This window comes from Cannabis sativa, chromosome 4, assembly GCF_029168945.1.
Source record: "Cannabis sativa cultivar Pink pepper isolate KNU-18-1 chromosome 4, ASM2916894v1, whole genome shotgun sequence".
In the NCBI taxonomy this organism is placed as follows: Eukaryota; Viridiplantae; Streptophyta; class Magnoliopsida; order Rosales; family Cannabaceae; genus Cannabis; species Cannabis sativa.
In genome coordinates, this window is record NC_083604.1 from 2,784,459 (window position 1) to 2,799,857 (window position 15,399).

The 15,399-nt window shown below is 30.8% G+C and overlaps 1 protein-coding gene across 2 annotated transcripts; it reads right to left on the reverse strand.

The window, feature by feature from the left end:
- Positions 1 to 472: 472 nt before the first annotated feature.
- LOC115715145 (probable peroxygenase 4) lies at positions 473 to 9,328 on the reverse strand. 2 transcript variants are annotated; one of them, XM_030643965.2, is made up of 8 exons: positions 9,008 to 9,328; positions 8,768 to 8,875; positions 8,550 to 8,620; positions 7,796 to 7,810; positions 5,775 to 5,866; positions 5,441 to 5,566; positions 872 to 1,018; positions 473 to 720 (listed from the first exon to the last, which is right to left on the reverse strand). In XM_030643965.2, the coding sequence occupies exons 1-8, from the start codon at positions 9,051 to 9,053 to the stop codon at positions 702 to 704; spliced, it is 624 nt and encodes a 207-aa protein (XP_030499825.2). In that variant the 5' UTR covers positions 9,054 to 9,328; the 3' UTR covers positions 473 to 701. The 2 variants fall into 2 exon arrangements, with proteins under 2 accessions (XP_030499825.2, XP_060969146.1); XM_061113163.1 differs by having other exon boundaries at positions 9,014 to 9,270.
- Positions 9,329 to 15,399: the final 6,071 nt, after the last annotated feature.

A 15,399-nucleotide genomic window follows, 5' to 3' on the forward strand; every position in this document is an offset into this window, starting at 1 on the left:
GATGCAGGGCCGGCCCAATAAGAAAAAATTGAAGGCTAAGGCCCAATAATATTCTTCAAAATGTTTGTTACAAAATTATCGAACTTCAACAGTTTAGTTTTGGAAACAATTTTGTGCATACTTCATAATTCGGATATGATAGTGTTATTTTTAAGAAAAGATAATAATTTGTAAAAATACAACTTTTTTTTTAACAAAAAGTTAAAATTAAAATATAAAGTATGAGGAGGTAATTGGTTACCTTTAAGTAACTGGTTAGCTTTTCTCAATATTTTTAATTTTTTTTTATATAAAATAATTTCTTTTAAAAAAACTATATTTTATTTTCCCACGTATAATACTCATAAATAATTTCGAGTATAATTAGTGCAATGATTCTTAATTACATCTGTGGTATTAGTAGGCAAGGCACCATATCCCATAACATTGTCTTGTTCCAATACTTCACTTAAAAAATAGCATAAAAAAAATTAGATAACAAAGCTTATTCTGAAATTAATCACACAAGATACAACACACATAACTAAATATTCAAACCACAAAGTACTCTAATCACTGTCATTTGACTTAATCCCAATTTCTAGATAATATATATAAATATACTCCACAATATATATAAAAGTTCATATCTACACTTACTATATATATAAATTCAACACCAACAAATTTTGACAAATTGAAGAAGAGTTCCACCAACTTTACTAGACCACAGGTTCACAACTGCATAAAAATACAATACATAAATTAATAACAAATATTATTACCCTTTAATCAACTTAGAATTTCTGTTTTTTTTTTTTTTAAGATTTAATTACACATATAATTATAATATATTGGAAATAAATAATGAAGTTGATTATTTATTAATTACTGTTTCTTGTTCTTGGATGAATGTTCCTTCTCCAATCTTTCGAACAAGCTTCCATCATAAACACCTCTAACAGTCTCTTTGTGAAGCAATCCCTTCTTGTCTTTGCATAGAATATATAGAATTTTCCATTCTGTCCAAGCCGCAACCCTAACCACAAAATTTATCATAATCCATTAATTAATCATTAACTATAGGTATATTTTTACTATAAATAACTTGTTTTGTAATGTCCAAATTAGAATTTAAACAATTATTGCACGTGTGTTTATAAATATGCAAGTGTGCAAGATCGGTCTTGAGATTAAATGAACCTTAATAAAATAAAAAATTATTCAGCTTTTTATTTTAAAAAATATGTAGCATTTTAAAAAAATACTAAAAATATGTATATTTTTTATTTGGGGTTAGAGCCGAGTGAGACCCAGACGCGGGCCTAATTTACCTTAGTTTAGACCCGGCCAAGTGTGCAACAAATTGTTTTGAGCCCTAATTATGTCAAAAAGATAGTTATTATAACAGTACCATTAGTGGTATAAAGCTAAGCAGAGAGCGCCCCAAACTCTCTCATCTTTTCTTTGTCGATGATTTGATCCTTGTTGGCAGGGCAAACCTTGAAGAAGCAAGGGGTATGTGGCATTGTCTGAAAAAGTTTTGTGATTGGTCTAGTCAAAGAATTAATAAGCTCAAAACCTCTATTTTCTTTAGCGGTAACACAAGTGATGGTATGAAACGATGCATCAGGCAGGCTCTGGGATTGAACTGTGAAATGGGTAACATAAACTATTTGGGCCTCCCGCTTTTTAGATCCCGCCAAAAGGATGCGGATTTTAACTTCATCCTTGATAACCTGCTATCAAAACTCCATGGGTGGAAATTAAAATCGTTATCAAAGGCTGGTCGTGCTACGTTGATCAAATCGGTGGGGCTTGCTTTGCCTGTTTACACGATGCAGACAACAAAGCTTTTTAAAAAGCTTGCATCTAGGATTGATGGTATGGTGAGGGACTTCTGGTGGGGCTGTGAACAAGGTAATAGAGGCATCTGTCTTAAAGCCTGGGACCAGCTGTGCCTTCCCAAGTCCCGTGGGGGGCTTGGCTTTAGAAAAACTGTGGAGATGAACCAGGCATTGCTGCCCAAGTGGGGTTGGGCTCTGCTTACTGAGGAACAATCGCTGTGTTGTAAGGTTCTCAAATCTAAGTACCTTAAGGGTAAACAGTTTTTTGACTGTGAGGTTAAAAACTCCGATTCTTGGTTTTGGAAAAATGTGGTGCGATCAAAAGAGATTTTAAGAAAAGGGGCGTGCAAGCTAATATCCGATGGGAGGGAGTCAAGTATTTGGGATGGCCCTTGGGTGATCCATGGTACGGATTTTTACCCTAAGTCCAATTATTGTCAACAACGGGGCTTGGAGAAAGTGTCGGATTTACTTTTACCTGACGAAAATTGGGACACACCCAAGCTACACAACCATTTTGACCAAGAAACTGTTAGTAACATCTTAAGAGGCGGTAATCCGAGTGGCCAGTGTAACGTCCCCGCTTCAAGCCTCCATTGGGTCCCTACACCCACGGAATGAATGGCTCTTATACACGAGTACGTCACTCTGACTGCTTCATGGATTGATGACTGACCCTACAGACCAACACGAGTGTTTCCAGCGTGCTTTGTCCTCACTCACACGCTTCCTGGGAAAACTTCCCAGGAGGTCACCCATCCTTGAAATTGCTCCAGGCCAAGCACGCTTAACTGTGGAGTTTTTTCGAGATGGGCTACCGAAAAACAAGATGCACCTTGTTGATATAGGTAGTACCAATCAATCCATTTAAACTCTATTCAACTGTGTAGTCCCATACCTACACAATCTTAGAATCATCCCACTTGACCTTCCCCAGGCGGTGTGAGATTGTACAGCTTACCCAGTACTTCCCCTTACGGATCACGGGACTACTGACTGTCACCATCACCCCCCCTTACGGGGTTCGACGTCCTCGTCGACCACACTTCCGGCTGGGTCAAGGTTCTGATACCATTTGTAATGTCCCCGCTTCAAGCCTCCATTGGGTCCCTACACCCACGGAATGAATGGCTCTTATACACGAGTACGTTACTCTGGCTGCTTCATGGATTGATGACTGACCCTACAGACCAACACGAGTGTTTCCAGCGTGCTTTGTCCTCACTCACACGCTTCCTGGAAAAACTTCCCAGGAGGTCACCCATCCTTGAAATTGGTCCAGGCCAAGCACGCTTAACTGTGGAGTTCTTTCGAGATGGGCTACCGAAAAACAAGATGCACCTTGTTGATATAGGTAGTACCAATCAATCCATTTAAACTCTATTCAACTGTGTAATCCCATACCTACACAGTCTTAGAATCATCCCACTTGACCTTCCCCAGGCGGTGTGGGATTGCACAGCTTACCCAGTACTTCCCTTTACGGATCACGGGACTACTGACTGTCACCAGGTCAAGTGGGATGATTCTAAGACTGTGTAGGTATGGGATTACACAGTTGAAGATGGCTTAAATGGATCGATTGGTACTACCTATATCAACAAGGTGCATCTTGTTTTTCGGTAGCCCATCACGAAAGAACTCCATAGTTAAGCGTGAGCAATTTTAGGATGGGTGACCTCCTGGGAAGTTTTCCCAGGAAGCGTGCGAGTGAGGACAAAGCATGCTGGAAACACTCGTGTTGGTTTGTAGGGTCAGTCATCAGTCCATGAAGCAGCCAAAGAGACGTACTCGTGTATAAGAGCCATTCATTCCGTGGGTGTAAGGACCCAATGGAGGCTTGAAGCGGAGACGTTACAAATGGTATCAGAGCCTTGACCCAGCCGGAAGTGTGGTCGACGAGGACGTCGGACCCCGTAAGGGGGGGGGTGATAGTGACAGTCAGTAGTCCCGTGATCCGCAAGGGGAAACACCGGGTAAGCTGTGCAATCCCACACCGCCTGGGGAAGGACAAGTGGGATGATTCTGAGACTGTGTAGGTATGGGATTACATAGTTGAAGAGGGCTTAAATGGATTGATTGGTACTACCTATATCAACAAGGTGCATCTTGTTTTTCGGTAGGCCATCACGAAAGAGCTCCATAGTTAAGCGTGCTTGACCTGGAGCAATTTTAGGATGGGTGACCTCCTGGGAAGTTTTCTCAGGAAGCGTGCGAGTGAGGACAAAGCATGCTGGAAACACTCGTGTTGGTCTGTAGGGTCAGTCATCAGTCCATGAAGCAGCCAAAGAGACGTACTCGTGTATAAGAGCCATTCATTCCGTGGGTGTAAGGACCCAATGGAGGCTTGAAGCGGGGACGTTACAGCCAGGGAAGGGATAGATGGGTTTGGACAAAAGAATCAAATGGTCTATTTTCAACCAAGGCTGCCTATCTTATTCAAGCCCTTGATTGGGCTCCTTTGTGCAACATTGCTCCGGCACTATGGAACAAACTTTGGAACTCAAAGATTTTGGAGCGACACAAGGTCCATTGGTGGAGTATCCTTTCCAATGCTCTTCCCTTAAGAGCCCCTCTTGCTAAGAGAATGGGTTTTGAGGATGTTTCCTGCCCTATTTGTGGGGAAGCTGAGGAGACCACAGAGCACTTGTTCCTGTATTGCAACTTTGCCTTCCACCTTTGGCGATCTTCTCCTTGGGGGGTTATGCCTGTTATGGATTCAGGAGCCCGAATATGGGACTGGGTTACTTTTCTATGGAATCTTAAATCCAGAGGAGTTAATACTGATGAGTTGTTCCTCTATGCCTCGATTGTGGTAGATATGATTTGGAGGGCCCGCAACGACAAGGTACATAATAAATCAATGGGTAACATTAAACACTATATTGACTCTATTTCTTCTTGTTACACGGATTATGGCTCCTGCCTTCTTTCCCCTCCTCAGTCTGTTGGGCGTCAGGCTTGGTCTCCGCCGCCGGAAGATTGGGTTAAAATCAACTGCGATGTTAAAGTCGGAGGTGAAACTATGTGTGATGTGGCGATTGCGAGAGACCATAGCGAATCAATTTTGTGTGTAGCGGCAAAAAGTCTACACTTCTCTGACCCACTCACTGGAGAAGCTGCAGCCTGTCTTCTAGCCATGGAGACGGCGGTCTCATTGCATCATCCTTTTGTTTTGGTGGAGAGTGATTCTGAGATTGTTATTAAGAACCTAAAAGGGGATGACTCCATTTGGGGGATTGAGAACTATGTGCGGCATTGCAAGCTCCTCTCTACTTTTATGACTAATTGTAATTTTTCTTGTATTGCTAGAAACTGTAACTACGCGGCTCATAATGTGGTCAAATGGGCGTTTGCCAACAATGTTACGGGCATGGTAGAGATATCTACTATACCTGTTAATATCCTTTATAATGACCATGAGGTCTAACTTCAGTTTTATTTATAAACGCATTTTTCAAAAAAAAAACTTATTAATTTATAATATACCAAAAATTCTTACTTACCGATATTGATTAAAAACAATCAATAATTGACCAAATAGCTACATAGATAGAGCCAAAAGAATGAATAATAATTAAATAAATAATTAAGAAATTTAATTAATTAATTACCATCCTTTATAATCTTTGGGGACTCTATTTCCCTTCAACAACGCCATAACCTCATCTGATGTTAACGCGTTAGGATGTGTGTGAGCATATTTCTTGAACATTTCATCAAATTTTAAAGGAACAAACCTGAAAATTAATTAAAAATAAATAAATACACATAATTATGTTACTCTCTAATTATCTCTAAGATTAAAACAAAAATAATTAATTTTAAAAAAATACTGGACAGCCCATTCGAATCGCTTCGAGAAATCTATAAAAATGTTGATCGAGGCACAAAATAATTAGAAAAATTTACGACTCGTGTTACTGCTCGTCTTTAAAAAATATGTACCTTCCATTGCTGTCGTAGACGCCAGAGTCACTACTATGAACAGCTTTGTGTATATTTTTTATATCAATGGGAAACAATAGAGAAAAATTTCCCTGTATATACAATAATAATATCATTAATGGATTATAATTATACACTAAGTTCATACAAAATTTAGTATAGATTATTAAGTCAAAATATTATGTTGAAAACCAGTCAACTAGACAAGTTGTAATTAATAAACAATATCACATATACAAATCTTGAAACTAAATATATAATTAATAATTAGAGATGAGATGGAGAAATGGATCTAAGATATCATAATTACCAAGTCTTATGTTTTTGTTTTTTTTTTTATTTATTTAAAATATGTCTTACGTTGTTTCCTACCAATAAATAATTTCGATTAATATATTTTATTTTTGCATGTGAAAAAATTCGATTTAGGAGTGAAGTATTAATAATTACAAGGTTTAAAACAAACATTAAATAAAGAGATGCAATGATACATGATATGATTACTTAGAAAAATTTCAATAATTAATCTTATATATATTCTTAGCTAAGTATGTATGAGTCACATTTTGTCTTTTTCAACATATTTATATAAATATAAAAAGTGATTTGGAGATGATATTAAATAATGATTTAAATAATTTTGACACCTACAAACACCACTATATTTAGTCATTATTTTATTATACTTTACTTAATATTTATTTATAATAACTGGTAGAGATTCTTTCTTCATTAATTTAAATAATTCTGAGACCACCTGGAAATTTTATACTTTATCATTTTTAAATTAGGTTATTAATATGTACTTTAAAGTTTTCCATCCTATTAAAAATGACACTAGTACATCAAGCTAACCTTTTAAAAAACAAAGCATAATTCCTCTTATAATAAGCTAATTGGAAACCTTCACCCAAATAAAAAAGAATGCTAGGAAAGACATACACATGGTATTTGTCTCTTTCATGTAGTAAGAGACAAGTATAGTTGTTAGTTATTATCGGAGTCAGCCTTGAGTTGAAATGGACTATAGACAAAATAAAAATTTTGAGCCCTTACTATATAGATAAATAATATTTTTAAAAATTATTAAAAAAATATGTATATTTTTTAAAAGGTAATTTTTTTATGGGAAATTTACATGGTATACTAACTTTTGTCATTTTTTTTATAAAAATACTGCTAGGCGGTATTTTTTACTTTTTTACTATGTTTTTTTATAAGTTTCATACTGCAGTATACTGTGTTAAGTTTTCACTGGTGTTCTACTGGTGTTTTACTAGTATTCTACTGTTGTTTTGAGTTGTTCTGCTTTGTGTTTTACTGGTGTTTAATAAAAACGCAGTATTTTTGAAAAAATTTCTGAGTGACAGTATTTTTGTAAAAGTTAACCCAAATTCCAGTAATTTTATAAATTTTCCTTTTTTTATTTAGGTCCTAAAATAAGTGGGCCTTAAGCACGGGCCTAATCCGTCTATGCTCAGGACCGACCCTTATTACTATTAATAGTAATTATTATTGGTGCAAATTAATATCGATTCTTACCCAGTTTAATTTTATATTAATATCAATTCTTATACAATTTAGTTTTATAAATAATATCACTAATCAACCATAACAGGCTACATCTATATGGTGCCTAACAACATTATTGAATTTAAAAATGTTGTTATCCCTAATTAATATGTGAAACTTGAAGAGGACCTTTACCTAAGTGGAAAGTGTTTCAGAACCATACCAAAAGTGCTCCTCACGAAATTTAAAGTGCATCCCACATAACTTCAAATTAATTAAATATGAAACCCATAACTTTAGTAATTTGGATTTTTTTTTTTTTTTTTTAATTTCATTTCCCTTTCAGTTATTTATTTAAAGAAAAATGGAATTTCCATTACTACTATTTCTTGATTACTTGATCCCAATTAAGAAAAATAAAGAAATAATTAAAAAAAAAAGGAATATATGCTCTATTTTTCAGTTTTTTATTTTTTTTAATTAATGGAAAAAGAGAAATAGATACATACATGTCGAGTTTTCTGGCTGAGACTAGGGGTGTTCAATAAAATTTACAAACCGCTCAACCCGAATAAACCGCCCAAACCAAACCGAATAAACCGACAAAAAATACAACCCGAAATAATATAATGAAAATCCAACCCGCCCAATGAATATATTGGGTGGTTTACAAATTATTCTAAACCGCCCAATTAACCCGAATAAACCGAATTAAACCGATTTATATATTTTTTAATAAAAGTGTATATCTTATATTATATAAATTACATTTATTAGTTAAATTATTTTGTATTTAAAGTTTGGACATTTTAATTTTTAACTTAAAACTTAGATTTTATAGTTAATAATTTTTAATGTATTTGGATATTGAAGTTAAAGTTTAAAATCTACACTATATTATCACTTTTTTTATTATTTTATTCAATTATTTTATGTTTACTCAATTATATTTATCTTATATTAAAGTTCTTAAAATTAATTTAAACTATAGCATTATTTAACTTGAAATATAAATAATATATTTTTAATTTTTTAACTTTTTTGTTACTTGAATTCTAGAAACGAACAATAATAATTATAAAAAAAAAAATGAAGAACGGTTTGGACGGGTTAACCCGACCAAACCGACAAAATCATTGGGCGGGTTGAACTTTTTCTAAATTTTCATTGGGCGGGTTACGATTAAATTTTGCAACCCGATATTTATATTGGGTTAATAAAAATATGCTATAACCCGACTAAACCGACCGACGTACACCCCTAGCTGAGACCCATATTGATAAAAATTGCAGCAATGGTTGACAAAGTTAAGCCACACCCAATTGCTCGAAATCCTATCACAAACACAAACATAACAAATCCACATTTTTCTTAATTTTAAACAAAACAATGTTTTTTTTCTTTGAAAAGCTAAAACATGGTATTTTTCTAAAACAATATTAAAAACAAAAACTGAAAAATCATTAAAGAAAAAAAGAAACCTTGAAAAGTTTCCCAAGGATAAACGATGCCATCGTGATTGCGGTCGAAAAAAGCAACATGTTTTTGAAGAACACTTTCTTCACTTGGTATGAATATTCCTCCTTCATCTACACCCATAATTAATAATAATAATAATAATAATAATAATAATAATAATAATAACAATTCTCGATTAATATAATTTATTTATTTATTTGGTATAGAAAGAATGAAAAGAAATAGAGAAAATTTATAGGTACCTGAACTTGAGTTGGATGGGAGTGGTGCAGAAGAAGTATAAGCCATACTAGTTTTTTTGTGAAGGAAATTTCCTATGTGAAGCAAAGAAAGAGAGGTTTTTGTTTTTTGGTGTTTTGTTTTGATCAGATAACTGAAAATTGTGGGGTGTTTCTTTTTGTTTGGAAAACAAGAAAATGAATAGGAAAAGAAAAATGGTAAGTTAGTTTAAAGTGAGAAAGAGAAAGGGGTTTGATGAGTTTATGTTGTTATGTGTGGTTTTGAACGTGGCAGATTCGCGTTTTATAATAAAGGCATAGTGAAAGATGGCTTACACCTATGTTATGTGTTTTTTGTCTTCTAATATTTAAATAAATATACTTTTTTTGAAAGCAATAACCAAAAGTATATTTAGGAATTTTGTACTCTGTATTATTGTGCAAATTGAACTATTCAACTTGTTAAAAATGGTCTTTTAATTATTCAGATAAATTAGTTATTTTGTCAAATTTTATCATACGTATCAAATAAAATGATAATATGACTGCTTAATTAGTTGTTATGTATCAGTAACATGTCAACGTCAAATGTATAATTAATTTGATTTTTTTAAATGCATAACTTTTATTTTTATTAATATTAAGTTATACATGTGACACAATTGGCTAAGTAGTCATGTTATTATTTTGTTTGTTACATGTGACAAAACTTGATAGAATGACTAATTAACAATAGTGTGAATAGTTCAAGAACCATTTGTAATGGCTTAAGAAGTTCATGGGACATAATAATGGATACGTTATAATTTGAGAGCAAAAATCATAAATAGCCACACTAAAATCATTTATAACTAAATAATATCACACATACTAAAGGATTATACATTTTAAAGAATAAAATAATAGCTAGTAGTCATCTAGTTAATTGAGTTGTTTATCCATACGAAGAACATGCACATTTAATCCATGTGTAACCACATTCGCCGACTGATGTACATGGATCAGAGAGACTCTTGAAAATTTGAATAACATACTTATTACATCATCTAACAACGATTCTAGATGACTGAAAAATAATATCTCTTATCAATAGCATACACAATTGTTAAAAGGTCAGAATTAACTATGTTATACAACAAATTTTGAAGAAAAAATTTATCCAACATCACTTATATTGCTAGACAAATGCTTGAAATACTTAAAATCTCCATCTTTTACTCTTAAGTTAGCAATTAATAAAAATTACTAAAAATTATTTTTAAAGAGACTGAAAATACCATAAAAAAACCTTATCTGTAAAAAATATTATTCCATAGCTAAGTATATCATTTAAAGTCGCCAAAATAATTTCCATTCCCATATACATTAATCTTGAGGTTTTAATGATTTTTTTACATGAGATTTTTGCTTTAAGGAAAAATATACATATTTTTCTTTTGAAATGGAGGAAAAATATACTTAAAGGCTAGTAATTGTATTGGCAAGTTTATAACCTTAAGCAATAATAACTTTAGATGATTTAAAAGTTAAATATCTCATCCCTTACAAAAATAATAATAAATAGCAATTAATATAGGATGATTTTGAAAATAAGCTAATTCAGGGTGCATTTGTAAGTAGTTTTCTAAGGACTAAACATTAAATATCTCCAACCAAGATGTATAAATGACACTAAGGACTCGTTTGGAACGCCGTATTAGGTCGTATTGTATTGTATTATATTGAATTGTATTTTATGCAATATTTTTATATAAAACTATGTGTGATATTAACTTTTATGGACACCTAAATATATAATATTTTAGTATAAATTAAAATTTAACATAGTATTATACAAAAATATGATATATAATCCAATTCAATATAATACAATACAATACAATACGACCTAATACGGCGTTCCAAACGAGCCCTAAATTGGTAATTTATTACAGTGCTACTGCATATACGTTTTTGCACTGTAACTTTTGATTTTAATATTAATATGTATATAGTATTTGTATTATAATATAATATAAAGAGTATTTTATTTTATTAAAAAATAATATAATAATAAAACGTATAATATTTTGTGTAATTTTTAATATTTTAGTTGGAATGAAAAATAAAAATATAACACTTGTTGACCGAGATTTTCGGCAACTAAATGAATAATGTAATAATGAGAGCTTAGGGATAATTAATGCATGTAGTTTTTACGTAGTTCGGGCATTAATGAGTCATAATCCACGAGTCTCTATTATTAATAAGAGGGTATTATTTACAGAGTATGTTTCTGTGTCTTTTTTTCGGATCCCCCACTAATTCTTGTGAGGGGGTATTTATAGCGAGGTGGGAAGAAGAAAAAGAGTAACTTGTCTTTAATTGCCAACTATGGGCATGCACAAGTTTCCAGAAAGTACAAAATAGAGCATGCATTACCTATGTAGTAAACTGCTTAGGTGTTAGGTGAGATTAGACTTCATCCCTTCTTGATTGATGTGATTCTTCATATAATGGAGCCGTCACTAGCTTCCTTGATTATCGGGTAATCGCCCTAAATCTGGTTTATGACGTCTAACACGCCCTTATGGGCGTTCCCAGACGTTTTCCCCATGTCACATTTAATGCAAAGTGAGTGTTCAACTCCAGCCTTACTGGCCTAGAGAAGTCAATATCCGTGCTTTAACTCCCGGAGGGGAAGATGGGCATTTTTGCTCATGTCCGGGAGCTAGCCCTTTGAATCATACTCATTGTTTCTTAAGGTGATTTTGTTAAATCTACAACTCATCTCTGGGTGACGTGTCTATGTCAGCCACATGTCACACTCAAAATGTGTCACGTATATTGAGAGAAGAGCAACAACACTATATTTAGTGTTAGTGCAACACTAAGTTTAATCTAATGGGGTGACTATTTAATGTTTACATTTTTATTGTGACTATATGGTTATATTTTTTTATGACCTATAATAACAGGTTACGAATATGTAAAAATTTTATTTTTAGAATTAATTAATTATAATTAACTATACTTTAAGTAATTAAATAAATATTTAACAAGATTTTTTTAGCAATTAAAATTTATAAATAATTTTTTTATTTATATATAAATCCATACTATAATTATTTTAAAAGTTAAGCCATTTAATTATAATATTTACAATTTTTCTTTTACAAAAATTGAACTTATTTTTATATAAATTAAAATTCTATTCTTATAATAATTTTTTGAATAATTTTTTTTTTTTTATAATTAGATGATGAGGCCTCAAGCTAGTGTTGGGCCTCAAGCTTATAATAAATTTTGAAATATTTTTTTTTTTACAATAAAATGGCTCTTGAGCTATTTTTCTAAAAAGCCATTTAGACATGAGTTTAATGGTTGTTACCTTGAAGAGTTAGTGAAATTATCTTATGAGATTCTCAAAAAATGTCGATGCTTACCACTTGCATTAGGGGCCATAGCTGTTTTACTATCTAGAAAAAAGAAGGTCTAATCTGAATAGGAAAAAGTTCTTAATGATATTAATTTTGAGTTCAAAACAAATCCTCAACTCGTAGGAATTTTTGAAATTCTCTCTCGCAGCTATGTTGATTTGCCTTTCCACCTCAAATCTTTCTTATTGTATTTTGGAACTTTTCTAGAAGATTATTCACTTCCGAAGGGAAGATTGTGTCAGCTATGAATTTATGAGGGTTTTGTTCAAGTAAGGGAAGGAAAATGATTAAAGGAAGAAGCTGAATAAAAATGAACGTAATCTTTCACATATGTGGAATCCAACATTTCCTCTTTTCTTTCTCACCATAATCTATCACAGTTTCAAATCATCTACCATTAAGTCCCTCTCTTCTTTCACTGTAATTTATTTTATTTTTCACTTTTTAAATATTTAAATAAAAAAATTAAATAATTAAGTGTAATAATTTTAAATTAAAATTTTATTATACTTATAATTTTTATTTAAAATTATATGTATAATAAAATTTTAATTATGAAATTATATGTGTATAATTTTAAATTATAAAGAGTTTTGTTATAAAAATTTAAATAATTTAAGTGTAAAAAAAGTAAATTGCTAAAAGATCCTTATTTAATAATAAATTACAAAAAAATAATTAATAATTATACTTAATTTAATTTTAAAGTATAATTAACCCTAATTAAAGTTTTAAAAGGAAATAAATTAACAGGTTAATATCAGGTTATAAGTCATTTTTTATTTATTTTTATTTAATTTTCAAATTAATCACAATCATTTAATAGTGATCCAATGGCTAAAAAAAATGTAACCATGATGGTTACAATAAAAATATAACCATTGAAACCTCCTCCTAATCTAATGTTATGGTTGGAGATGCTTTTAGTCAAATTAAGATCTCCTGTTAAAAAATGATGTCTCATACTGTGTTAAATCAATTTAAGTTTGACACGTCAATTTTAACTAAGTTAATAATAGTTAGCATATTTAATATAAATTAAGTTACTTGATTTGTTAAAATTATATTGATTTAGCATAGTATGAAACACTACTTTTTAACAAGAATCTTGATGATTAAATCACCTAAAAAATGTTAATTATTTAAAATAGAGTATTAATTTATAATTATACACTTTATAATTACACCTAATTTTATGACAGAATTATGAATTTAAGATTTAAAAGTGTAATATTTAACCAGAAGAGTGCTACCGTTAATCTCTTAGTCAACTTCCACGTCCGAAAACACATGTCGGAATATTTTTTTCAAATGTGCTCGTTATGCTTACAACATCATCCTTGTAAAGTTTTGAAAAATTTCGAATAGTTTACAGTGTGGAAAATACGTTTTGAACGCGTGTGGTAAACTAGAATATCGGAAATTTTGTTTTCGGTACTGTAAACTATTCGGACTTTTTGAAAAATTTACAGGCCCGCTATGAAGAAAAATATTTCGACATGTGATTTCGGACATGAAGGTTGACTAAGAGGTTGTAATTAGCATTCCTCATTTAACAAACATGTCAAACTTTATAATTTTATAATTTTTTATTTTTAATGAAATCACAAAAGTTGAAATTACTATATGTACTTACACAGCATAAAAATTGAGGTTAGTTGTAGTTATTTTAGTATATAAAATTAATAAAATGTAACAAGAGTCAATACATGCACATGATTCATATCACAACTATATCTTCTTTAAAGGAATGTTAAGTTGATTAAATTTAATGGCTTGGACAAATAAACTTGACACTTGACCGTTAAATACTTATGAAAAAATTAAAATTATAATTTAAGTATTATTACAATTAAAAATTAAACTTAAATATTTATTTACAACAATAAATATTTATAACACAAATTACACTTATTATTTTATGATATATGTAAATTAAGTTTGTAATAGGCTTCACTCCTAAACTTTGTATATGATTTTTGTAACTTTACAATATAAGGACAATGCATGAAAGCGTGTAAGGTATAAAGCTTATCCATTAATCCAACCAAAAAATAGGCAAAAACTAATTAATTGTGTGAACATGAGATGACCAACCTTAATTATTAATTAATGCAAGCTAGACAGGTAAGACACAAAAAGCAATGGCAAAGCCCTTAATTTTGCTTTACACAAACAATAACACTCACAATATCTTCTCTAAAATTAAAAAAATTTAAAAAATTTAAAGACCCGTATCAAAAATACACTACACAATTTATGCTTTAAATTCTTTTTTAATTTTAAAATTTCTTTAAAGTTTACTGTTCATGTTTTACATTGATATATATATAGAATAGTATTCATTGCTCTAAATATATTTTATTAATTATTTTAGATTTTAATAATTATTTTTGTATAAAGATTTGTGTATATATATATTAATATTATATATTTGAAATGAATAAAATATCATAATTTTTTTTTTTTTAAAAATAAGGTTTTAGTGTTGTATTTTAAAGAAGTTAATGTAATGTAAACATGTACTGTAAAATAAAAAAAATTAAAAAAAAGATTGATGGTATATTTTAAAAATAGAGTAAAAATGTGAGTGGTAATATATATACATATAAATATAAATACACATGTCATTATTATTTATATATAGTTTGTTTAGTCCTGTGAAATCCTATACGCCAAGCATGATAAATCCTCCAAGTGAAGATTTCTTATGAATTTGACTACCTATTCGAATCATAATATATTATATATATATATAATATAAATAAAATTATTTATATCTTCATATAGAAGGAAGTATTATGTTGATTTTGATAACTGATATAAACTTCTTTTTTTTCTTTTTTGTAAGAGATGTAAACTTTTCTTTTTATTAATTAATAAGGGTGTGAATGTGAACACAATAAAGTGATCAGGTGAGAATATATAATTAAAGACTTTAGATTAAGTTGAGAGTAATTATAAGTATTAAAAATTTAATAATCTTTTTTACTAATA